Raw genomic sequence first — 27,503 nt, forward strand, 5'->3', positions numbered from 1 at the left:
AAATTCGTTTTTATTATTCAACATAGTTCCCTTCAAGAGCGATACAACGATTATAACGATCTTCCAATTTTTTGATACCATTTTGAGGTCTGAGAACAAGAAAAAGTCGCTGGGGGCCAGATCTGGAGAATTCGGTGGGTGGGGAAGCAATTCGAAGCCCAATTCATGAATTTTTGCCATCGTTTTCAATGACTTGTGGCACGGTGCGTTGTCTTTTCTCCTTCATATGGGGCCGTTTTGCCGCGATTTCGACCTTCAAACGCTCCAATAACGCCATATAATAGTCACTGTTGATGGTTTTTCCCTTCTCAAAATAATCGATAAAATTTATCCAATGGCATCCCAAAAAATAGAGGCCATTACTTTGCCAGCGGACTTTTGAGTCTTTCCTAGCTTCGGAGACGGTTCACCGGTCGCTGTCCACTCAGCCGACTCAGAAGTGTAGTGATGGAGCCATGTTTCATCCATTGTCACATACCGACGGAAAAACTCGGCTGCAAACACCACCCAGAGCTTCCGCATATCCAAATATTGATCAATGATATGACCAAAACGTTCCTTTGATATCTTTAAGGCCTCTGCTATCTCGATCGACTTCATTTTACGGCCATTCAAAATCATTTTGTGGAAGCAGGAAGCGGGGTCCACTGCGTTCCCCGTCCTCCGTGCTCATTTCACCACGCTTGAATTTTGCATACCAAACAATTATTGTTGATTTCCCTGGGGCAGAGTCCGGAAACTCATTATCAAGCCAAGTTTTTGCTTCCACCCTATTTTTTCCCTTCAGAAAACAGTATTTTATCAAAACACGAAAATCATTTTTTTCCATTTTTTTCACAATAACAAAAGTTGCTTCATAAAAGACACTCTATCTCACAAACAAATTGACTTACAGACGTCAAATTTTGACACGAATCATTTGAAGGTTGGTACTATATAAAAAATAATATGCATTTAATACTAGCGACGCCATCTATGTGTTAGACCGGGGACTTATCAGCCAACCTGTTAATCTTATATTTATTTATCTGTTTATTTGGTACCTATATAAGATTGAGAGCGGTTTATATCGGGGTCTTGGCTTGAGACGGAATTTGAAAGTAATGGGATAAATGAATTACTGCAACACTCAAATGTGAGCTATGGAGTAAGGTGGTGTATAAGGGGGACACATATGGGTCTGTATTCTTTAGCTAAAAATGGTTTCATAGGAAGTATTTGAGTAAAAGTTCAATCCGTTATCGCATATAATCTACAATCCTGGGAGAGACGGGGAGAGAGAGCGAGCAACAGATGGACTACAGATCATTCGTATAATAAAAAACGGCTACGGATCTGGAGACGGAGACAAATCGATAGACGGATCATAGATCATTCTTAAATATCTAATAAAAACCGCTACGAATCGAACCATTTATCAACTATTATGTTGCACGTCGTAGTTCACAGGAGAGCCTTTCTTGTAGTGCATGATCGGTAAGGAAAAATATATGGGGAAGCCGTTTAAAAATCTCCTCGAAATCTGCGCGGAGTACGGCAGGAAGCAGCAGAATATCGCAGCAACATTGAGGAGATGAAACGCCGAGAGACAATCGTGAAGATCCTCCAACATACAACACCATAGAAGAGAAGCCAATTAATGCCATTTTCAGTGAACAATATGGAAGGAAGAATGGCAGATCGGTTTAGAAAGGTAAGTCTTAAAGCTAAAATATGACTCCAGTTACGAGTTCGATTAAAAGTGGAATGGGGAACCATTGATCCAGACATATAGCGACGACCATCCGGCGAAGCGGATGTGAGGGCATTATTTTTAGTCGGAGTAGACAGTAGCCGGAAAATCCTTAGATACATACGCAGACCAATCGTATTGAGGCTCACACATAACATGTAGCGGCGAACATAGAAGACAAGCCAACTCTACGACGAAGCGTATGTAAGGGCATCATATCTAACGCCTGAGATGGTACTATGCAAAATAATAGACGGAAAATCGCAAGATACATACGCAGATCCCTAGCACCTAAAGGGTGATACGGTCAAAATTTGGTCAAGGGAAAACGCGTGTAAATCGGTGAAATCGTTTATTTAAAAAATCAAATTAAATTTCTTTTTCAAGTTCAATTAGTATAGAATTCAGGAAAAATATTCAGTTAGGCTTTCGCTTTTCCAAATCCGAATTGCCGGGCCTCACGGTTGACACCTGCCATCAGATTTTGAACAGCCACCTTGTCCACCTTCTTCGCCGCAGAAAGCCAGTTTGCCTTGAACTGCTGCTCGTCCTTAGCAGTTTTTTTGGTCTTCTTTAGGTTCCGCTTGACAATAGCCCAGTATTTCTCAATTGGGCGGAGCTCTGGCGTGTGGGGAGGGTTCTTGTCCTTGGGAACCACCTGCACGTTGTTGGCGGAACAACCGTGTTTCTTCAGGAAAGGCAGCAGACGTTTATTCAAACACTCTTTCACGTAAATTTCTTGGTTGACAGTCGCGGAAGCTATGATGGCTTGCCAAACCAGATATTTCTTTGCGAACTTTGACAGTTTTATGTGCTTGAAAATATCTGCTACATTTCCCCTTCCTTTTGCCATATAAAACTCCTGTCCCGGAAGCTGCTTGTAGTCGGCTTTTACTTAGGTTTCGTCGTCCATTACCACGCAGTCAAACTTCGTCAGCATCGTCGTGTACAGCCTCCGGGATCGCGCTTTGGCCGTCGTATTTTGTTTATCATCGCGATTTGGAGTCACTACCTTCTTGTAAGTCGATAGTCCGGCTCGTTTTTTGGCCCGATGCACGGTTGTAGACGATACACCCAGCTTATTAGCGGCATCTCGGAGAGAGAGGTTAAAGTTTCGCTTGAAACTACCGGCAACTCTCTTTGTCGTCTCAGCGGCTTCCGGTTTTCGATTTCCCCACGTTCCCCAAACACTTTAATTACATTTGTAACGGTTGATTTGGCAACTTTTAGCGATTTTGCCAGCTTTGCGTGCGAGTAGCTCGGATTTTCGCGATGCGCGAGCAAAATTTTGATACGCTGCTCTTCTTGCCTCAGACGGCATTTTGACAACTGAAGAGTGAATTCCAAAATCAAAATAGGAGCAACATTCTACACACACACACCTTCAAAATGAGGGGTGTTCAGGTTTTTTAAATGCAAAATTGAAAGAAAAACGTCAAGTTTATATTGACCAAATTTTTATCGTATCACCCTTTATCGCATTTCACGAGCACAACAACCTAAGTGGTAGTGGCGATCTGCGAAATGGGATATGAGCAAGCTAAACAAAAAACTCCTACTGTCCCAAACAAGCCTATTGTCAGGCTCAGACTAATGACGATAAACATAGAAGTAGCGCCAGTCTTCCGACGGAGCGTTTGCGAGGACATCATACCTACGAAGAGTATGAAATCACAATGAGCAGTATAAGAGACTACAAAGTTCTAGATACTTATACAGATATTGACCACTAGTACATATCGTATTTCTCGAATACGACAGCTTAAGAGGTACCGTGGTGCAATGGTTAGCATGCCCGCCTTGCATACACAAGGTCGTGGGTTCGATTCCTGCTTCGAACGAACAACAAAAAGTTTTTCAGCGTTGGATTATCCCACCTCAGTAATGCTGGTGACAATTCTGAGTGTTTCAAAGCTTCTCTAAGTGGTTTGACTGCAATGTGAAACGCCGTTCGGACTCGGCTATAAAAAGGAGGTCCCTTATCATTGAGCTTAACATAGAATCGGGCAGCGGGAGGGCACATACAAGCAGAAGAGTTTAAAGTCGAAGTTGAAAACAGGAAAGACTGCATTTCCCAACGGTCCGCACTCCAAGTGCTACTGGCAAGCCATCACTATTCCCAGATGCTTCGAAATTATTGTAGAAATCCCAGCCCAGAGCCTTAGTTTGTTTCACGCTGTTGATGAAATTGGTAACTTCGGCTAAAAATCAGTCACCATCTTGTAGAGGGGTTCGGTGATCCAAGGTTTTGCTGCGAGAAATCCTGTCATAGTTTTAAGGACAGCGTTCTGGTAGGTCTGTATATTATTACAATTGGTATCACTTGTCTGAGGTACAGCAGCGCTGCATAGTTCACCACTGACCGGCGATTTGCCTTACAGTCAACAAGGTTTCTTTATCCGCACTCCAAGTTCTGCCAGCAAGCGACTTGAGGATCAGTATTCCCAGATGCTTCAACATTAGCATAGAAATTCCAGCCCAGAGACCACGATAATCAATCATTTTCGCTACGGAGACATCGTGTCGTAGTTTTAAGGGAAGCGTTCTGACAGATCTGTATGTTATTCCGCTGCGTATCACTTGTCTGACCGGCGAATTGCCCTATATCAACAAGGTTTCTTTGTCCCACTCCAAGTGCTACCGGCAAGCCATCACTATTCCCAGCTGCTTCGAAATTAGTGTAGTTAGGGTTTTACTGCTGAGACATCCTGTCGTAGTTTTAAGGACAGCATTCTGGTAAGTCTTGATGTTATTCCAATGCGTATCACTTGTCTGATGTACAGAAGCGCTGCATAGTTCATCACTGACCGGCGATTTGCCTTACAGTCAACAAGGTTTCTTTGTCCGCACTCCAAGTTCTGCCAGCAAGCGACTTGAGGATCAGTATTCCCAGATGCTTCAACATTAGCATAGAAATTCCAGTCCAGAGACCACGATAATCAATCATTTTCGCTGCGGAGACATCGTGTCGTAGTTTTAAGAGAAGCGTTCTGACAGATCTGTATGTTATTCCACTGCATATCACTTGTCTGACTGGCGAATTCCCGAATTCTGACAGATATGTATGTTATTCCACTGCGTATCACTTGTCTGACCGGCGAGTTGCCCTATTGTCAACAAGGTTTCTTTGTCCGCACTCCAAGTGCTACCGGCAAGCCATCACTATTCCCAGCTGCTTCGAAATTAGTGTAGAAATCCCAACCCAGAGTATTAGTTTATTTCACGCTGTTGATGGCATTGTTAACTTCGGCTAAAAATTAGTCACCATCACGTCGCCAAAGGTGACTGAGATCCCATCATCCTTTATAGCGGGGTTCGGTGATCCAGGGTTTTACTGCGGAGACATCCAGTCATAGTTAGTCTTGGGCAAAATCGTTCACCGTAGTGATTCGGACTCATCGTCCCTTTTGTAAAGGAACTAGTTCCTTCAAATCGTTCCATCGTTCCGGATTTTTATATTTGTCATCACTGTCATATACTAAAGACAGACATGACATTGTTTGTTTACTTTGTGCAACGAAATTCGTGGTCAATTGTAAAATACAAAAATATGGAAAATTGAGTGAAATTACTTCAAATAGTTTATAGTAATATAGTAAGAAAAAATAATGAATGGAATGAAAAATTTAAGGAAGTAAGTAAACTTTTACGATTACGATTTTTTTACGTTTTGTGAAGAGCCTGAGATGGAATTAATGATTCTATTTAATAGCAGCATATTAATCAATGAGTTAAATACATAAGCGCCAAAATGAATGAATTGGTAAATAGCTCAAACAGAAGTAAAAAATTCAAACTGCGATCCGCGGAACGATGGAGCGTAAATTGAAAATAAAACTAAATGACAAAAGGAACGATGAGAACGAAAGAGATGGAACTAGTGACAGTCGTTCCTTTTAGTGAGCCGTTCTTTGGAACTAGTTCATTCCGGAACGACACAAGACTAGTCATAGTTTTAAGGACAGCGTTCTGGTAGGTCTGTATGTTATTCCAATGCGTATCACTTGTTTGAGGTGTCGACACTGGCGCTGAATAGTTTACCACTAACCGGCGAATTGCCTTATAGTCAACAAGGATTCTTTGTCCGCACTCCAAATGCTGCCAGTGAGCGACTGGAGGACCAGTCTGTCTAGATGCTTCAACATTAGCATAGAAATTCCAACCCAGAAACCACGAATGTGACGAATGGCTCTCTTTTTGGCTCAATCAGACAATCAATCTTTTTCGCCAAGGAGACATCCTTTCGTAGTTTTAAGGACAGCGTTCTGGTAGGTCTGTATATTATTTCACTGTGTATCATTTGTCTGACCGGCGAATTCCCTACTTGAGGATAAGTATTCCCAGATGCCTCGACATTAGCATAGAAACCCCAGCCCAGAGCCTTAGATGGTTTCGTGCTGTTGATGGCATTGGTAATTTCAGCTGAGAAATCAGTCGCCATGGGATGGGATCTCAGTCGACAAAGGTGTTTGAGATCCCAGATGTAGACCACAATTTAATTGTTCCCGTGTCTGGGTTACATTGCTTCAAGGGCTTTACCCATGTGTTCGGCTTGCGCTCGTGGAATATCTTACTAATCTTTAAATCCAGATCCCTTATTCTAGGAATCAGCAGAGTAGGCAAAAGGATAAGGACAGTTGACGAACTGTAATGCAACATGAAGTTTTGCGAAATTTCCAATAATGATAGCCTTCATACGGCCTACTAGTATAATATCCTCTCTCTCTCTATTGGACCTAGTATCGATGAAAATGCGACCTATTTGGAAACTTGTTTGGAGGCATGGAGACGCATACATTCGTTCAAGAATCTCATACATCATGTCAGCTACCTTTTATCAAAAATATCATTTTAATTGTCCAAATTATTCCAAAAACTATACCCACAAACAAAATGCCCACCATAGTTCAAGTGTGCGATTTTGAACGAAGGACATAAAATTATTTCAAATCGAATTTTGTTTATTTTTACTACAAACATGTGTGAAAAGAACATAAAATGTTCATCTAAAATAGACCTAATAATTGTGGAGAAACAATAACAAATCCGATTCCTCTTTAGAAATTTTCAATATCATTCAGATAATTATGTCTATCATCACATACTCCATTCCAAATGTTTTCAAATGGAAACGGAAATTTTCAACAAACAAAAATTCATCCAAAAACAATTTCTAGGTCATTTCACTTTCATATTGATGTGTAGTATAGGAGTATATATATATATTTTATGGTGGACATTCACTTGAGGAGATATCTGTTGAATATCCCTCCCTCAAGATCGAGAAAATGTTGTTGCTTGTAATTAATTTATGTTTACACCTACCTAATAAAATTCAAAATTAGGTGAACTTGAACTTGTTGTTGCCCGAGAACGTAAATATATAAAAAAAATAAACAACACCAAAAAATATAGAACACCAAATATTCAGGTGTATATAAACGAAGAATGATAATAATGATCGCGATGATGATGATGACGATTTGGTTTAAAAATGACATCTATGACGATCTCACCCATGAGTTTTGTTAAGGAGTAATAATGAGTCCACAACCACCTCCTCATTTTCAGTTTTATGACTACCTATGTAGGTGGTGGTTGGTTCTGCTGCTGCTGATGATGATGGGAAGATCTTTAAAAATATCCACAAAAATTTCTAAATTTACCAAAAACTACAAATAATTTTCAGAGTTTGTTTTGACTTTGGCATTATACTAATCTGTTTTTATTTTTACTTTTTTTTTTTTTCAATCATAAATCATTCATTCACCATTAAAGAATGACGAAGAATTTTTTTATGTTTATAAGTAAGCGATGCAAATGCATTTTTATTTTTTTTTTTTTGTTTTGATTTTTAAATAAAGTAAAATTTACCTGAAAGAATGTAAAAGCCTCTTTATTCGATGCCAAGTATTCTTGTGCTAAAGGTTCGGTTTTGCAATATTTCACATGCATATCAAAATCGCGTTCCAGTCGCAAGAATGTCTTAACGACCATATTCGGTTTATCCTTATAGTATTGGACGCCATCATTAAATACTCTGAGAATTTTGTAAATAAAAAATTAAAATTATTAGAAAAAAATGAAAACATCTAACGTAAGGTAAATAAAAGCAAGTGTCAGGGTAATCACAATTAAAGCGGCAGGCGAGAGCGTTAAATAAGTGTGTAAACATAATCCTAGCGATAGTCGTTAAGCGATAGGCTATAAGTTATAAATACAATACAAGCTCGGTTTAACGAATATCCCATTTAGCGAAAATCCAATTTAACGAACGTCCAAATTCATTACATTGACTATTCTAAATAACGAACGGCTGAAAAAAATTACGCTCGATTTAACGAATGATATTTAAATCATAGGAAAATAAATACAAATACAAAATGTGAGTAAAGAAACAAAAGACAAAGAAGAACAGCAGCATGTAATACCGTTAGTTTTTTTATACCCTCCACCATAGGATGGGGGTATATTAACTTTGTCATTCCGTTTGTAACACATCGAAATATTGCTCTAAGACCCCATAAAGTATATATATTCTGGGTCGTGGTGAAATTCTGAGTCGATCTGAGCATGTCCGTCCGTCCGTCCGTCCGTCTGTTTAAATCACGCTAACTTCCGAACGAAACAAGCTATCGACTTGAAACTTGGCAAAAGTAGTTGTTATTGATGTAGGTCGGATGGTATTGCAAATGGGCCATATCGGTCCACTTTTACGTATAGCCCCCATATAAACGGACCCCCAAATTTGGCTTGCGCTTGCTTTAAGAGAAGCAAATTTCATCCGATCCGGATGAAATTTGGTACATGGTTTTAGTATATGGTCTCTAACAACCATGCTAATATTGGTCCACATCGGACCATAATTATATATAGCCCCCATATAAACCGATCCCCAGATTTGACCTCCGGAGCCTCTTAGAGGAGCAAAATTCATCCGATCCGGTTGAAATTTGGTACGTGGTGTTAGTATATGGTCTCTAACAACCATGCTAGAATTGGTCCATATCGGTCCATAATTATATATAGCCCCCATATAAATCGATCCCCAGATTTGTTCTCCGGAGCCTCTTGGAGGAGCAAAATTCATCCGATCCGGTTGAAATTTGGAACATGGTGTTAGAATGTGGTCTCCACAAAACACGCAAGAATTGGTCCATATCGGTCCATAATTATATATAGCCTCCATATAAACCGTTCCCCAGATTTGATCTCCGGAGCCTCTTGGAGGAGCAAAATTCATCCGATCCGGTTGAAATTTGCAACCTGGTGTTAGTATAAGGCCGCTAATAACCATGCCAAATTTGGTCCACATCGGTCTATAGTTATATATAGCCGATCCCCAATCACACAAAAATTGGTCCATATCGGTTCATAATCATGGTTGCCACTCGAGTCAAAAATAATCTACCAAAATTTTATTTTTATAGAAAACATTGTCAAAATGTTATTTCTATAGAAAATTTTGTCATAATTTTATTTCTATAGAAAATTTTGTCAAAATTTTGTTTCTATAGAAAATTTTGTCAAAATTTTATTTCTATAGAACATTTTTTCCAAATTTTATTTCTATAGAAAATTTTGTCAAAATTTTATTTCTATAGAAATTTTTTTCCAAATTTAATTTCTATAGAAAATTTTGGCAAAATTTTATTTTGTCAAAATTTTATTTCTATAGAAACTTTAAACTTAATTATATACGTATTTAATCGGTCTTTTTTAGTTTAATATATACCACGTATGGACTGTAAGGTATATATTACGGTGTTAGGAAGTTTTAAGATACCTTGCCATCGGCTTCAGTAGAAGTTTCTACGCAATCCATGGTGGAGGGTACATAAGCTTCGGCCTGGCCGAACTTACGGCCGTATATACTTGTTTTTTTTTTTTCTTTTTTTGTTGCGTTCATCAAACATCAGTAAGTTTAGTTGCAATTTAGATGTGAAAGTGAATTAAAAATCAATGAGTCGAAACAGAATTCCTTTGGGTAAAAAAGCAGCAATACTAGATGATTGCAAAAACGGTTTAAGCCTTTCTGAAATTTCAAACAAGTACGGAATTCCTAAGTCGTCAATATATATATATGTCCTTTATTTACATATCGTGCATACATGTACAGTAAATCACAATAATTAAAAGTTCAGTTCTCTGAACATAGGGCGATATGCACCCTTAAAAAACAAAAAGAAAAAATCTTTTCGAATCTAAAAGAAACAAACAATGGGGCAAAGTCTCGTATGAATGTAAGAGCAGAAAGAAAAAATCTTTTCGAATCTAAAAGAAACAAACAATGGGGCAAAGTCTCGTATGAATGTAAGAGCAGGAGAATACCCAGAAATGGAAAACAAACTTTACGCTTGGTTTCTTCAGCAAAGGAAAAAATTTGTTCTCGTGAGTGGAATGACATTAAAAACAAAAGCTATTGAAATTCAGAGAAAACTGAAGGGTGGCAAATTTAATGCAAGTGACGGCTGGCTTACGAAATTCAAAAAAAGATATGGTATTCGTCTACTTAAGGAATCTGGTGAGAAGTTATCTTCGAATGCAGGCGCTTTTGAACCGTTTAAAAAAGAATTACAGGATATCATTAAATAGAATATGTTAACACCTGATGCAGTTTTTAATGCCGACGAAACAGGTTTATTTTGGAAAATGCTTCCAAATAAAACATTTGTCCACGCGGAAGAAGTTACGGCCCCCGGAAGAAAATTGTCGAAAGAAAGAGTTCTCCTTTGTGCTAATTCTCCTTTGTGCTAATTCGTCTGGTACGAAAAGAATAAAACCCTTGCTTATAGGAAAATCCAAGCAGCCGCGCTCCTTCAGAAACAAGACTTTGCCCTTAAACTATCTCCACGCAAAAAAACTCGTGGATGAATTCCAGTATATTCAAAGTTTGGTTTTATGAAATGTTTGTTCCAGAGGTGAGTAGTTTTTAGAGCGCAATTCATGTAAATTATTATTGATTTCCTTTCTGCCTAGGTTGAACATTTTTTAAAATCGAAGAAGGTTCCAGTAAATGCGTTGTTAATTTTGGATAATGCTCCTTGTCATCCACCAGCAGAAGAGTTGACAAAGCAAACTAAAGATGGGAAAATATGGACGCTTTATATGCCACCAAATGTTACTCCACTTGTTCAACCAATGGATCAAAATCCAATTCGTATTCTGAAAATGCATTATAGAAGTAGCGTTTTATCGAAAATTGTTTCGTCGCAATCAGACAACATAGTGGAATTTTTAAAAAACTTAAGTCTGTATGATGCAGCAAACATGATTGGGTTAGCTTGGAAATCCGTAAAGCCGGAAACATTGGTTAACTACCGATGAAGAAGACATTCCTCTCTCCATCCTAACTCAACAAGATAAAGTTGTTTGCATAAGGCGCGGAGTACGATTGCTCAGTTCGATTTTTCCCACCGTGAGTAAACACAAGTTTTTAATCACACAAATTTACAATACTCTCCAGCTCACTTTCAGTCCAGCCGATATAATTGAATGGAATGATCATGATTTGGAGGATAATTTTAGCGATGAGGAAGAGAACATTGAGGTAGTACGGCATACATCAAGAACTAAGACCAGAGTAAGACATGTAGATGCCATGAAATATTTGGAAACATGCATTCAATGGAGTTAAATTTCAGTTCGATTTAACGAATTTTTCTAAATAACGAAAGGGCCTGACAATATATCGTTCGTAAAACCGAGCTTCGACTGTATAACCATAGCGATGAGCGGATACATGTTTACGTGTATTTCTTATGGGAAACCCTAAATTCGCGGCGAAATACCGTGTCGGCTAAAGGTGAGTACTATGTTCGGGGTTTTCACCAAAACACTAAATTAAAAGTACAAATATATTTAGGAAGACGATTATATTTTGATCAAGTCTTGCAAAATAATGGACGGAAAAGATCCAAGCAATTGATTGTAAATAATTTTATATTTCTAAATTAATTAATTAAAAAAACTAACCGTGAAAACAACCTGGTTTTCAGCTTGAAAACTGAAAATAGTACTCAGCTTAACGGAGTATCGCCAAATTAAAATCTATTCTAATCCCTTGGCGGAAAATGGTATAGTGTTGCTATCGCTTATCAAATTTTGGCATTGTTGAGGCGTTTTTTCTACTTTTCAAAGGAAATTGAGTTATCCACCTGAATAGTTTATCTACATACAAATCCTATTTCCTCTAGCAGTTCCAATATGGAAGACGGACATCCGCCACCCCTAACGATGGCAAAATTAATAGTGTTGCCAATCTCTGTTACTTTTTTAAACCCGGCTCTAGGCGTTGAAGTCAGATAATATAGAAAACATAGTTTGCCGGAGGCTAAGCCGACATAAATTGGTCTATACAGCGTCGGCGGACAATTATCCACTATAAAATTAATTTGAAGTTATTCGAATGGTAATGAGATTAGTTGTACAACCAATCTTACAATCAAATTCACATATCATTCAAATTTTCTGAGCTACATTTTTGGAAAAATTTTTTAGTAGCTTGAAATTGATTGTGGATGAAAGGTTCAAAATTTTGGCAAAAAAAAAATACGACAATTATTAATACATTTTTATACCCTCCACCATAGGATGGGGGTATATTAACTTTGTCATTCCGTTTGTAACACATCGAAATATTGTAAAGTATATATATTCTGGGTCGTGGTGAAATTCTGAGTCGATCTGAGCATGTCCGTCCGTCCGTCCGTCCGTCTGTTGAAATCACGCTAACTTCCGAACGAAACAAGGTATCGACTTGAAACTTGGCACAAGTAGTTGTTATTGATGTAGGTCAGATGGTATTGCAAATGGGCCATATCGGTCCACTTTTACGTATAGCCCCCATATAAACGAACCCCCAAATTTGGCTTTCGGAGCCTCTAAGAGAAGCAAATTTCATCCGATCCGGCTGAAATTTGCTACATGGTGTAAGTATATGGTCTTTAACAACCATGCAAAAATTGGTCCACATCGATCCATAATTATATACAGCCCCCATATAAACCGATCCCCAGATTTGACCTCCGGAGACCCTTGGAAGAGCAAAATTCAACCGATTCTGTTGAAATTTGGTACGTGATGTTAGTAATGATGTTAGTAACAACCATGCATGAATTGATTCATATCAGTCCATAATTATATATAGCCTCCATATAAACCGATCCCCAGATTTGACCTCCGGTGCCTTTTGGAGAAGCAACATTCATTCGATCTGGTTTAAATTTGGTACGTGGTGGTAGTATATGATATTTAACAACCATGCCAAAAGTGGTCCATATCAGTCCGTAATCATATATAGCCACCATATAAACCGATCCCGAGATTTGGTTTGGAGCCTCTTGGAGGAGCAAAATTTCGGCCCAGTCAATTGAAATTTGGTACATTGTGGTAGTATATGGCCGTTAACAACCATGCCTAACTAGGTCCATATCGGTCTATAGTTATATATAGCCCTCAGATAAATCGATCCCCAATCACACAAAAATTGGTCCATATCAAGTTCATAATTATATATATGCCCCATATAAGCGACCCCCATATTTCAATTCTGGCTCTCTACCACGTACGGTCTAATTCACAATGTAGAAAACGATGTTAAGAAGTTTTAAGATACCACAACCCAAGTAATTCCATTGTGGATGACAGTCTTTCGTAGAAGTTTCTACGCAATCCATGGTGGAGGGTACATAAGATTCGGCCTGGCCGAACTTACGGCCGTATATACTTGTTATTTGTTGAGTTATTTCAAGAAAAAACAATTTAAAAAAATGATAAGCGATGGCAACACTCCACCATTTTCCGCCAAGGAATTAGAATAGATTTTAATTTGGCGACACGCCGCTAGCCGTCACGGTATTCCGTCGTGGATGTTGGGCTTCCCATAAGAAATACACGTAAATAAGTGTTCGCCTACCGCCTATCGCTATGGTTATATTTACACACTAACTCTAGCGATAGGTGGTGAGGGAAAACTTTCCCAGCAAACAAATTTGGAAGTTCTTCCAAAGGCACAACTTTAAAAGCACTTCCAGAAGATGCACTCCCAATGATGTTCTTTATTTTAATTACCCAGCAAGTTCTTTTAATTCAATTTTTATACCCTTCCACTACTGTGGTACAGGGTATAATAAGTTTGTGCATTTGTATGTAACGCCAAGAAGGAGTAATCATAGACCAAACTTTTAGTATACGGATCGGCTTAGAATTAAATTCTGAGTCGATTTAGCGATGTCCGTCTGTCTGTCTGTCTGTCTGTCCGTCCGTCTGTCTGTTGATGTATTTTTGTGTGCAAAGTACAGCTCGCAGTTTTAGTCCGATTGTCCTAAAATTTGGTATAGGGTCCTGTTTCGGCTCAAAGACGATCCCTATTGATTTTGGAAAAAATCGGTTCAGATTTAGATATAGCTGCCATATATATTTTTCACCGATCTGGTCATAATTGGCGTGTATATCAACCGATCTTCCTCAAATTCCGTACATCCGAATATGTTATGGGTCTCGAAAAACTTGCAAAATATCAACCAAATCGGTTCAGATTTAGATATAGCTCCCATATATAGCTTACGTCCGATTTACACTCATTTGCCCACAGAGGCCAATTTTTTGCTCCGATATAGTTGAAATTTTGTACAGGGAGTAGAATTAGCATTGTTACTATGCGTGCCAAATTTGGTTGAAATCGGTTCAGATTTGGATATATCTCCCATATATAGCTTTCGCCCGATTTACACTCATATGACCACAGAGGCCAATTTTTTGCTCCGATTGAGTTGAAATTTTGCACAGGGAGTAGAATTAGCTTTGTTGCTATGCGTGCCAAATTTGGTTGAAATCGGTTCAGATTTAGATATAGCTCCCATATATTTGTTTTTCTGATTTCGACAAAAATTGTCAAAATACCAACATTTTCCTTGTAAAATCGCCACTGCTTAGTCGAAAAGTTGTAAAACTGACTCTAATTTTCCTAAACTTCTAATACATACATATCGAGCGATAAATCATAAATAAACTTTTGCGAAGTTTCCTTAAAATTGCTTCAGATTTAAATGTTTCACATATTTTTTTTACTAATATTGTGTTCCACCATAGTGCATTAGCCGACATAAATTTTGAGTCTATAGATTTGTAGAAGTCTATCAAATTCTGTCCAGATCGAGTGATATTTAAATGTATGTATTTGGGACAAACCTTTATTATAGCCCGCAACACATTTGACGGATGTGATATGGTTTCGAAAATTTAGATCTACAAAGTGGTGCAGGGTATAATATAGTCGGCCCCGCCCGACTTTAGACTTTCCTTACTTGTTTATAACTTGGTTTTTCATACTTTTAATGGATAATTTTAACTTTTTTTTGCGAGTACCTAGTAATTCAGAATAAGAATTCATAAAATGGTACAAATCATTTAAATTTTATCGACAAAAATGCTAAATCCAATCTGAAAAAAATGTGAATTTTTGAACATATTTGAGTTGAAACGTTTCCGACAAGCGTTAGAATCCATTAAAAAATATAAAAAATTAAAAAAAAAATAATTATTTGACAAAATATAACAGAATTTTTTTAATTTACACCCAAAACATTGAATTCGACTCACAACTAAAGAAGTGATGCAAACTCAGTGCAACGGCTGTTGAAATGGATTACTTCCGTCCTATGACAAGCTCATGTTAAATTCATCACTTCTGCGTCAATTTTGCACCACTTTCGGATCCGAAAAGAACATTTTCATTACTGTTTTGGCGACCCTTTTTTTCCTGGACTATTCTTGAGGGAAGACAAAAAATCCCGACGGCTAGGAGCGTGAAGCAAAATTATTCTAATTTTGTGTTTAAAAATAACCATAGCGACAAGCGAGTATTTGTTTACGTGGATTTCTCATGGGAAACCGAAATCGGCGACGGAATCCGGCGTGTATCCGAATTAAAATCTATTCCAAATGTGTAAACATTGTCGTCACAGTGCGGACGATGTGCCGCACTGTGAGCAGATTTGTGCTAGATCGTGTCGAGGTTCAGGAAATTGATGAAATTGTGAGGAATTTGAAGCGGAACACTTCTGCAGGGTATGATAGAATTTCGGCATAATGTCTGTTGAATGCCGGGGGTTGTTGGCCCCATCCTTAGTGTCAATCTTTAACAATATTGTAGATAGCAGCAGCTACCCCGATTGTTTAAAAATAAGCAAAGTTACACCGATTCCAAAAGTGTCAAATTCTACGCAACTTCATCAATTTCGACCTATATCTGTGTTGCCAGTAGTGGATCTTGTTGTCGAGAAATTGATTCAAGCCAGGATAATGAAATATCTTGAGGAAAACGATATCATTTATAAATATCAGTTTGGTTTTAGGAGAGGTTGCGGACAGATGAAGCAGTGCTAAATGTGTTGAATTATATATACTGTAATATAGATCATGGTCATAGAGGTGTAGGTGCCCTATTTTTAGATTTGACAAAAGCCTTCGATATTGTAGATCATCACGTACTTCTTCGGAAGTTGTCATATTATGGTATTCGAGGTGATGAATTACAATTGTTTAGAAGTTTTTTGACAAATCGGATGCAGTATGTGGTAGTATCTGGAGAGGAAAGTAATGTATCAGTCGTTAGGCATGGAATTCCGCAGGGAAGTTGCTTAGGTCCACTACTTTTCCTTATCTATATAAATGATTTATCCAATCTGGGGTTAGATGGCCGGATGTATATGTTTGCAGATGATATATGTCTGCTTTACCCTTATAGAAACGACGTGACATTAAAAAAACGCTATGGAAAGGGATATGGCCTTGATCCTTGAATATACGAGGTTAAATAAGTTAGTATTAAGTTCGTCGAAGACGAAATTGGTGCGTTTTAGACCGACTTCGAAGCAAGCTGTTAGTGAGTTTTCAATATCCATCAATGGTGTTGTAGTTAACGAAGTCAAGGAAGTGAAATATTTGGGTATATTACTTCAGCATAATTTATCTTGGGACTCTCATATATCTAGTCTGAAGAACAAAGTAGCTCCAGCGTTAGGAATTCTTTTTAAGATGAGGTACCTTTTGGACTCCAAAACTAAGATGATGCTATATCAGTCATTGGTGCAGAGTCATCTTGGTTATTTGGCAGTCATTTTTGGATGGAAGAATACCTCAGCTCTACATTCCTTACAACGCATTCAGAATAAAGCCCTCAAGGCCGTCCCATGAGGTTTTCGACGATACCACTATACGCGGAAATTTCTAAAAATATTTTGCCTGTACATGGTTTGTATAGATATCAGTTGTTGCTATATATTTATAAGACTGAGAAAAATATCGGCTATTCTACGTTAAAGTTTTCCAGGAATCAATCTGCTTTTAACACTAGAAACAGAACATCTTTAAGGGTAGTGAGGTGTAGATTGGAAATTACCAAACAGAGAATTGAGTTCATTGGTACTTCCCTATTTAATGCATTACCCCATGATGTGAAGCATGCATCTAATATATCGCTGTTTAAGACCAAACTTAAGAAATATTTGCTTGAAAATGTTGAGATACTTCTAGCTTAAATTACATTCAAAATTTATGGTTTATGGTATGGATTTATTTTTGTAATTTCTTTTTATTATTTTTTTCTCTTTCGTTTTGATTTTTTAATTACGTACTTATATTTTTAAAATTATAATATATTAAAAACATTTATCTTTGACACAAATTTGCCAACTTGCCTCAAAAATGCCTTAAGGCGCTGAGGCCTTAACATAATTGTAAAGTTTTTAATAGAATAACAAATAATATTAATAAAAAAAATCATAGCGATGGACACTTATTTTCTTGCATTTCTTAAGGGAAGGCCAAAGTACGCGACGGCTGGCGGCGTGTCCCCAAACTAAATTCTATTCCAGTTCCTTGGTGAAAAATTACATAGTGCTGCCATCTCATGTCAAATTTTTGAACTCACCACTAGGCATCAGTGTTGCCTGGGAAAATTTTCGGTTTATCCTACAAAGACAAAAAAAATTTCTCTACTTTCCCCTATATTCTGTAGAAATAAAATTTTGAGAAAATTTTCTAGAGAAATAAAATTTTGACAATATTTTCTATAGAAAAAAAAATTTGAGAAAATTTTCTAAAGAAAGAAAATTTTAAGAAAATTCTCTATAGAAATAAAATTTTAAGAAAGTTTTATATAAAAATAAAATTTTGAGAAAATTTTCTATAGAAATAAAATTTTGAGAAAATTTTCTATAGAAATAAAATTTCGAGAAAATTTTATATAGAAATAAAATTTTGAGAAAATTTTCTATAGAAATAAAATTTTTAGAAAATTCTCTATAGAAATAAAATTTTAAGAAAGTTTTATATAAAAATAAAATTTTGAGAAAATTTTCTATAGAAATAAAATTTTGAGAAAATTTTATATAGAAATACAATTTTGAGAAAATTTTCTATAGAAATAAAACTTTGAGAAAATTTTCTATAGAAATAAAATTTTAACAATATTCTCTATAGAAAGAAAATTTCCTCTAGAAATAAAATTTTGAGAACATTTTCTATAGAAATAAAATTTGTATGTTAGTCTTATATCTACGCAAGCTGATTTTTCGTTAAAATCAATTGCGTTACATATTATTATAATTTTAATACTAGCTAATTAGACATGAAGATTAAGGAATTGGTATTATTAAGCTATTGAAAAGAAAATGCCAGATACCCATCTTGCAAGCCTGACTATACATATGTTTCAGTGTAGGCCAAATCACATTTCCATAGTCTCTAGTAAGATCTGGCTGGGTGAGATGATTCAATTTGGGTCTTATATGCTAATAATGGTTCAACTTGGGAGAAAATAATTCAATTAGCTCGTATTAAAATTGTCATAATATGTAAATAAAACTTTGAGAAAATTTTCTAAAGAAATAAAATTTTGAGAAAATTGTTTATAGATATATTTTTATACCCACCACCATAGAATGGTGACGGGGGTATAATAAGTTTGTCATTCCGTTTGTAACACATCGAAATATCGATTTCCGACTATATAAAGTATATATATTCTTGATCAGGGAGAAATTCTAAGACGATATAACGATGTCCGTCTGTAATGAAGCAATAATGAAGCAATCGTGCTGAAATTTTTCACAAGCTCGTCTTTTGTCTGCAGGCAGGTCAAGTTCGAAGATGGGCTATATCGGTCCAGGTTTTGATATAGTCCCCATATAAACCGACCTCCCGATTTGGGGTCTTGGGCTTATAGAAATCGTAGTTTTTATCCAATTTGCCTGAAATTTGAAATCTGGAGGTATTTTATGACCATAAAGAGGTGTGCCAAAAATAGTGAGTATCGGTCCACGTTTTGGTATAGCCCCCATATAGACCGATCTCCCGATTTTACTTCTTGGGCTTATAGAAACCGCAGTTTTTATTAAATTTACCTGAAATTGGAAATCTAGAGGTATTGTAGGACCACAAATACGTGTGCCAAAAATTGTGAGTATCGGTCCATATTTTGGTATAGCCCCCATATAGACCGATCTCCCGATTTTACTTCTTGGGCTTATAGAAAACGCAGTTTTTATTCAATTTACCTGAAATTGGAAATCTAGAGGTATTGTAGGAGTACAAATACGTGTGCCAAAAATTGTGAGTATCGGTCCATATTTTGGTATAGCCCCCATATAGACCGATCTCCGGATTTGGGGTCTTGGGCTTATAGAAACCGTAGTTTTTATCCAATTTGTCTGAAATTGGAAATCTATAGGTATTTTAGGACCATAAAGAGGTGTGCCGAAAATGGTGAGTATCGGTCCATATTTTGGTATAGCCCCCATATAAATCGATTTCCCAATTTTACTTCTTGGGCTTCTAGAATCCGAAGTTTTTATCCTCTTTGCCTGAAATTGGAAATCTAGAGGTATTTTCGGGTCACAAAGAGGTGTGCCGAAAATGGTGAGTATCGGTCCATATTTTAGTATAGCCCCCATAAGAACGATCTCTCGATTTAACTCCTTGGGTTTCTAGAAACCGTAGTTTTTATCTGATAAGCCTGAAATTGTAAATATTCTGGTATTTTAGGCTCACAAAAACGTGTATCGGATTAAGTTTTTATCGGTCTATTTGGTAATGCCTCCATATAGACCGACTTCACTTCTTGAGGGTGTAGAAGGCGCACTGATCATGAAAATTGCTTGAAACTCAATGTAAAATTTCCAGATTTTACTTCTACAGATTTAAGATTTCAAATCAAGATGTTATTTTATAATTTTCTTGCACACTTACAAGAGATGTTAATGATTCCTCTAAAACTCAAACAAAATGGTTCTTATAATTCTGATATAGTCTTCATAGGTGAAATATTTAAATTTATCTTCGGGAAGTGTCCTCAAGTCCTCAAGCCCTCCTGAAATTTCAAAGGAAACCCTAATATTTGGTTCATGGTGGTGGGTATTTAAGATTCGGCCCGGCCGAACTTACTGCTGTATATACTTGTTTTTGGTAGATTTGTGGTTTGATTTTCTTAAAATTTTGGTAGATTTTTTTTTTGCACGAGTGGTAACCGTGATTACAACGCATTGTTAAAGATCAAGCCTTGTCGGCTTCTAATTTCATCCTCTAGAGCCACCAAAATGTAAAACTTATTAAAAATTGTGTTGAGTGAAAAAGTCCCTACATTGTTCCTCTACACCCCTACAAGACGCAAAATATTGGAAAAATCCTACATGTAGGAAATTTCTCCTGCTAGGCACTGTTGTTGCCTGGCCACATGGAAATCAGTTTTTCTTAAAAACAAAAACTCAACTCAATAACAAAACATTACATATGTTCATCCTAATCGCTATCACAGACGTGTCGTAAGTGACACTACAACAATCGCCAACTGTGATAGGGGGAAGCTTATCACAAATTACGAAATGTACATGAAAGTAATTTGCCATCACTACTGACTGTTACAAGAGCCATTTTATATTTTGTGAAACACCAAGCGCAACTTGCTTATTATAATTTATTTAAATACAAACGAAAATTAAGTGCTGAAAATATAGTTATTACGCTTAATATTGTGAAAGGTATATTAGTGAACAATGTTTGAATTTCCAAATAGAATAAATTGAAAGTTTTTTCAGATATTTTTCCACACACGCTGCCTCCATCGAGAATAAACACTGATAGACGCTAGAGCATCAGCCGAATATAGCAGAATTGTAATAACGCTAGAGCATAGCAGAATTGGAATTATTTATATATTTTTATTCAAATCAAAAAACATCTAAACAAACGTTTTTAAACTTGACCACAATGTTCCGTTTACAACTATCATAAAATACACTTTCTCTAATAGTTAGAAGAGGCTCTTATTGGCCTCGTTCTAAATTTATCTAAGAATGCACCTAATAATTGCACTCATGTGATACTTTTTTTGTGTAACTTGGCGTTGTACAACTTCTCAATAGTGACGACAATTTTGCGACGAGTATACGACTGTTGTCGACGAAAAATGTTGGCAGGGGAACTTGCTCCCATGAAGGCGAATAATAGCCCATCGGGCAGAAAAGCCACGACCACCGTTGTTTGGAGTCCACATTGACTGTGTGGAGAAAGGAAAATGAGTTTTATATTGGGATGTGTTATCTTTTAGGCAGAATACTCAACGGACCACCCTAGTAATTCTAGACGCAAAGTCGTAAACCATAGCCAATATTGGGGACGATATATTTAAATCCGCTTGAGTGTGTAAATATAACCATAGCGATAGGCGGTAGGCGAAACATTTTTGCCGCAACGGCAAATACAATAAGCTTGACAGCGAATAATTCCCTTTGTCACGTTTCCTAGCGTTTTTGTTGTCAAAACAGCATGCTTTGGCAATATTAGACAATGAAGTTGAATAAAAACATACAATGGCTTGTTATTTGTTGAGTTATTTCAAGAAAAAAAATAATCTACACGTGTCCAGGCAACAGCAATTCCTAGTGGTGAGTTAAAAAAATTGATAAGCGATGACAACACTATACCAGTTTTCGCCAAGGAGTTAGAATAAGTTTTAATTTAGCGACACGCCGCTAGCCGTCACGGTATTCCGTCGCGGATTTTGGGCTTCCCATAAGAAATACACGTAAATAAGTGTTCGCCTACCGCGTATCGCTATGGTTATATTTACACACTGATGTTTACTTGCTTAATAAATTTTACATGTTTATTATTTATACACATTGAATATTTTATCGCAAAACGCTCTAATTGTGATCAAAACAAAAAAAATGTGAAAGCAAAGCAAATTATTTAACATTCCATGCAAAATAAGAATAAATAAAAAGAATTAAGATCTTATGACTTACTTATTGTGAAATTCGGCTATTTGTTGGAAGTTTCCAAATATTATGTCCTTGCTATCGCGAACTGTCCTTGGTGCACCAGCACCATCTACAGCCTTAAGATAACGATCGACTACATTTTGCAAATCTCTACCGAATTCCTCCTCTGTATCTAAAAGTTCTCGTATAACAGCCCTAAAACAAAATGGACAAATAAATTTATAGAAATATTCTCCAAGATCACAAAAGAAAAATGAGATTTTCTCTCAAAAATGAAAATTTTGTTTTATGAAAATGAGAGAAATGCATGCATTGAGATGAATAGAACAACGGTACATACTTCTTTTGGAAATCGACACTTTCCTTATCGTTGCCATTCAACATGGACGCTGTGGAACTATCCTCTAAAATATTTCGAGGCACCCAACCCTCTTTGGCATTATCACCAAAAACTCGTACCAACCATTTCGCCGTGGCATTGGGATCGTTACCGCTTCTAAAAAAAATTTAAAAAGCAAATGTAATTTAATGGCAATACTTGGAGAGGCAGAGGAAAAAATAGACATTTTACATACTTTTTAACGCTACTCTCAGTGGTCTCTGTTGAGGTCTTTAGAACCTCAACAATATCACCTCGTTGAAGAGTAACGGAATCGGAAGCCTCTGATTTGAAATCCTGATTAACAACTAATATGTCAAATGTCTGTAATGATAAATTCGATTAGTTCTTGAAAGTCGTTTTCAAAATCGATGGAAGGAGGCAAATACACTGCGTAAAATGTTTGCAATTTCCTGTCGAGCAGAAATTATCTGCAATTTGGCTACAATTTCAATATATTTATTATTAAGGCAGACACCATCATCGATTTCAATAAAAAATGGTAAATTAATTTATCTTCAAGTAACAAAACGTTACATGTTTTTATTCAACTCTACTGCAGAATATTTCATAAATCATTTTATATAGACATCAAAAACACTCGGATACAAGAAAGGAGGGAATTTATGCCGATAAGTTTATTGTATTTGTTCGTCGCGTAAAAATGTTTCGCCTACCGCCTATCGCTATGGTTATGACACTCTAAGTGCTGGTAACTCTGACCTGTCTACATCACGGTTGCCACCCGTGTCAAAAATAAGCTAGTGCAATTTGAAAAACATTTTACACAAAAACGACGAAATTTTAAATAAAATCGTATTTTGAGATTTCTAAAGGAAATTTTATCAAAATTTTATTTTTATAGAAAATTTTTCAAAATTTTATTTCTAAAATTTTCCGCCAATTTTTTTTTTTCCATAGAAAATTTTGTCAAAATTTTATTTCTGTAGAAAATTTTGTCAAAATTTTATTTATATAGAAAACTTTAGCAAAATTTTATTTATATAGAAAATTTTGTCAAATTTTATTTCTATAGAAAATGTTGTCAAAATTTTATTGCTATAGAAAATTTTGTCAACATTTTAGTTCTACAGAAAATGTTGTCAACATTTTATTTCTATGGAAAATTTTGTCAAAATCTATTTCTATAGAAATTTTTGTCAAAATTTTATTTCCTTAGAAAGTTTTGTCAAAATTTATTTCTATAGAAATTTTTGTCAAAATTTTATTTCCTTAGAAAGTTTTGTCAAAATTTTATTTCTATAAAAAAAAACTGAAGTACTTCTTAATTCTAGAGGAATATTTTAAAAAATCTACCAAAACATTAAGAATTCTACCAAACAGTAAAAATGTAATATTTTTGGTAGAATTCTACAAACGTTGGCAAATGTTTCGCCTACCACCTATCGCTATGGTTATATTTAAATACTAACTGTTGGTGACTCTGACCTCTCTACATCACTCTTGCCACTCGTTCCAAAAATAATCAACAAAAAATTGAGGAAAATTTTACCACAAATCGACAATTTAAAAAAATATATTTCGAATTTTTTTCAAAATTTAATTTCTATAGAAAATTTTGTAAAAATTTTATTTCTATAGAAAAAAGAAAATTTTGTCAAAATTTTATTTCTATAGAAAATTTTGTCAACATTTTATTTCTATAGAAAATTTTGCCAACATTTTATTTATACAGAAAATTTTGTTAAAATTTTATTTCTATAGAAAATTTTGTCAAAATCTTAATTCTATAGAAGATTTTCTGAAAATTTTATTTCAATAGAAAATATTCTCCAAATTTTATATCTAAAGAAAATTTTGTCAAAATTTTCATTACTATAGGAAATTTTATCAACATTTCATTTCCATACGAAATATTGTCAAAATTTCATTTCTATAGGAAATTTTTTTCAAAATTTTATATCTATAGCAACTTATGTCAAAAATTTATTTCTGTAGAAAATTTTGTCAAAATTTTATTTCTATAAAAAATTTTGTCAAAATTTAATTTCTATAGAAAATGTTGTCAAAATTTTATTTCTTTAGAAAATTTTATCAAAATTTATTTCTCTAGAAATTTTTGTCAAAATTTAATTTCTATAAAAAAAATTGTTTCTATACTTCTTAATTGTAGAGGAATATTTTGAAAAATCTACCAAAACATTAAGAATTCTACCAAACAGTAAAAATCTACAATTTTTGGTAGAATTCTACAAACGGTGGCAAATGTTTCGCCTACCACCTATCGCTACGGTTATATTTACATACTAACTGTTGGTGACTCTGACCTCTCTACATCACTCTTGCCACTCGTTCCAAAAATAATCTACCAAACAACTATTACCATTAAAAAAAACTTATTTTTTTTTAAGTTTTTGTCAAAATTTAATTTCTATAGGAAATGTTGTCTCAATTTTATTTCTATAGAAAATTTTGTCAAAATTTTATTTTTATAGAAAATTTTGCAAAATTTTATTTCTATACAAAATTTTTATCAAAATTTTATTTCTATAAACAATTTTGTTAAAATTTCATTTCTATAGGTAATTTTATCAAAACTTCATTTCTATAGGTAATTTTATCAAAACTTCATTTCTATAGGTAATTTTGTCAAAATTACATTTCTATAGAAAATTTTCTCAAAATTTCATTTCTATAGGAAATTTTGTCAAAATTTCATTTCCATAGGAAATTTTGTCAAAATTTCATTTCTATAGGAAATTTTGTCAAAATTTCATTTCTATAGGAAATTTTGTCAAAATTTCATTTCTATAGGAAATTTTGTCAAAATTTCATTTCTATAGAAAATTTTGTCAAAATTGTATTTCTATACAAAAATGTATCAAAATTTTATTTCTATACAAACATTTATCAAAATGTTATTTCTATAGAAAATGTCGTCAAAATCTTATTTCTATAGAAAATTTTGTTAAATATTTTATTTCTATAGAAAATTTTGTCAAATATTTTATTTCTACAGAAAATTTTGTCAAAATTTTATTTCTATAGAAAATGTTGTCAAAATTTTTTTCTATAGAAAATTTTGTCAAAATGTTATTTCTATAGAAAAATTTATCAAAATTGTATTTCTATAGAAAATTTTGTCAAAACTTTATTTCTATAGAAAATGTTGTGAAAATCTTAATTCTATAGAAAATTTTGATAAAATTTTATCTCTATAGAAAAATGTATCAAAATTTTATTTCTATAGAAAATGTTGTCAAAATTTTATTTCTATAGAAAATGTTGTCAAAATCTTAGGCAGTAGCCGACTATAAAACCTTTTTCGGAAGGTTCAAGTGTAGTTCGAATATGTTCTCATAATTGGTTGATAGTTTTGCTGCAAGTAGAGGATGCTGATGAGGAATATGGTAATTCCGAAACAGCTGTACATCCAACCATCTTGCAGTCTATAGGGCTTTGCCCAAATAAATTTGACAAGCATACTTTTCTCTGGTTGTTAAGCTACACTTGTAGTTGAGTTAATGCATGGTTTTAAGCTGAGATAAAAAACAACAATAAAATTTTATTTCTATAGAAAATTTTGTTAAAATTTTATTTCTATAAAAAATGTTGTCAAAATTTTATTTCTATAGAAAATTTTATCAAAAATTTTATTTCTATAGAAAATAGAAATTTTATCAAAATTTTATTTCTATAGGAAATAGAAAATTTTGTCAAAATTTTATTTCTATAGAATATTTTATCAAAATTTTATTTCTATAGAAAATTTTGTCAAAATATTATTTCAATAGAAAATTTTGTCAAAATCTAAATTCTGTAGAAAATTTTGATAAAATTTTATCTCTATAGAAAATTTTGTCAAAATTTTATTTCCATACAAAAATTTATCAAAATTTTATTTCTATACAAAAATTTATCAAAATTTTATTTCTATAGAAAATTATGTAATGATTTTATTTCTATAGAAAATTTTGTCAAATTTTTTTTTCTATAGAAAATGTTGTCAAAATTTTATTTCTATAGAAAATAGAAAATGTTGTCAAATTTTTTTTTCTACAGAAAATTTTGTCAAAATTTTATTTCTATAGAAAATTTTGTCAAAATTTTATTTCTATAGAAAAATTTATCAAAATTTTATTTCTATAGAAAATTTTGTCAAAATTTTATTTCTATAGAAAATTTTGCCAAAATTTTATTTCTATAGAAAATTTTGTCAAAATTTTATTTCTATAGAAAAATTTATCAAAATTTTATTTCTATAGAAAATTTTGTCACAATTTTATTTCTATAGAAAATTTTGTCAAAATTTTATTTCTATTGAAAATTTTGTCAAAATTTTATTTCTATAGAAAATTTTGTCAAAATTTTTTTACTATAGAAAATTTTGTAAAATTTTATTTTTATAGAAACATTTATCAAAATTTTATTTCTATAGAAAATTTTGTCAAAATTTTATTTCTATAGAAAATGTTGTCTAAATTTTTTTTCTATAGAAAATTTTGTCAAAATTTTATTTCTATAGAAAAATTTATCAAAATTTTATTTCTATAGAAAATTTTGATAAAATTTTATCTCTATAGAAAATGTTGTCAAAATTTTATTTCTATAGAAAATTTTGTCACAATTTTTTTTCTATAGACAATTTTATCAAAATTTTATTTCTATAGAAAAATTTATCAAACTATTATTTTTATGGAAGGTTTTTATCAAAATTTTATTTCTATAGAAAATTTTGTCAAAATTTTATTTCTATAGAAAATTTTGTCAAAATTTTATTTCTGTAGAAAATTTTATCAAAATTTTATTTCTATAGAAATTTTTTTCAAAATTTTATTTCTATAGAAAAATTTGTCAAAATTTTATTTCTTAGAAAATTTCCCAAAAATTTTATTTCTATAGAAAATTTCCTAAAATTTTATTTCTATAGAAAGTTTGTTAAATATTTTATTTCTATAGAAAATGTTGTCAACATTTATTTTGCTATAGAAAGTTTTTATCAAAATTTTATTGCTAAAGAAAATTATGTCAAAATTATATTTCTCTAAAAACTTTTGTCAAAATTTTATTTCTATTGAAATTTTTGTCAACATTTTACTTTTATAGAAATTTTTGTCAACATTTTTATTGATATAGAAAATTTTAT

At 34.0% G+C, this 27,503-nt stretch overlaps 1 protein-coding gene across 3 annotated transcripts in view; it reads right to left on the minus strand.

Annotated features, from left to right (window-relative positions):
• The window catches only part of Obsc (Obscurin), a 109,988-nt gene that overhangs the window by 72,639 nt on the left and 9,846 nt on the right, over positions 1-27,503 (minus strand). For all 3 annotated transcript variants that reach the window (XM_075313169.1, XM_075313172.1, XM_075313171.1), the window contains exons 3-6: positions 22,593-22,720; positions 22,358-22,513; positions 22,042-22,212; positions 7,607-7,772 (exon numbers count right to left, since the gene is read on the minus strand). In XM_075313169.1, coding sequence (XP_075169284.1) covers positions 7,607-7,772; positions 22,042-22,212; positions 22,358-22,513; positions 22,593-22,720 — 621 coding nt within the window. The remainder of the gene's footprint in view (positions 1-7,606; positions 7,773-22,041; positions 22,213-22,357; positions 22,514-22,592; positions 22,721-27,503) is intronic.

The sequence above is a fragment of the Haematobia irritans genome, chromosome 5 (assembly GCF_050003625.1).
Source record: "Haematobia irritans isolate KBUSLIRL chromosome 5, ASM5000362v1, whole genome shotgun sequence".
NCBI lineage: Eukaryota > Metazoa > Arthropoda > Insecta > Diptera > Muscidae > Haematobia > Haematobia irritans.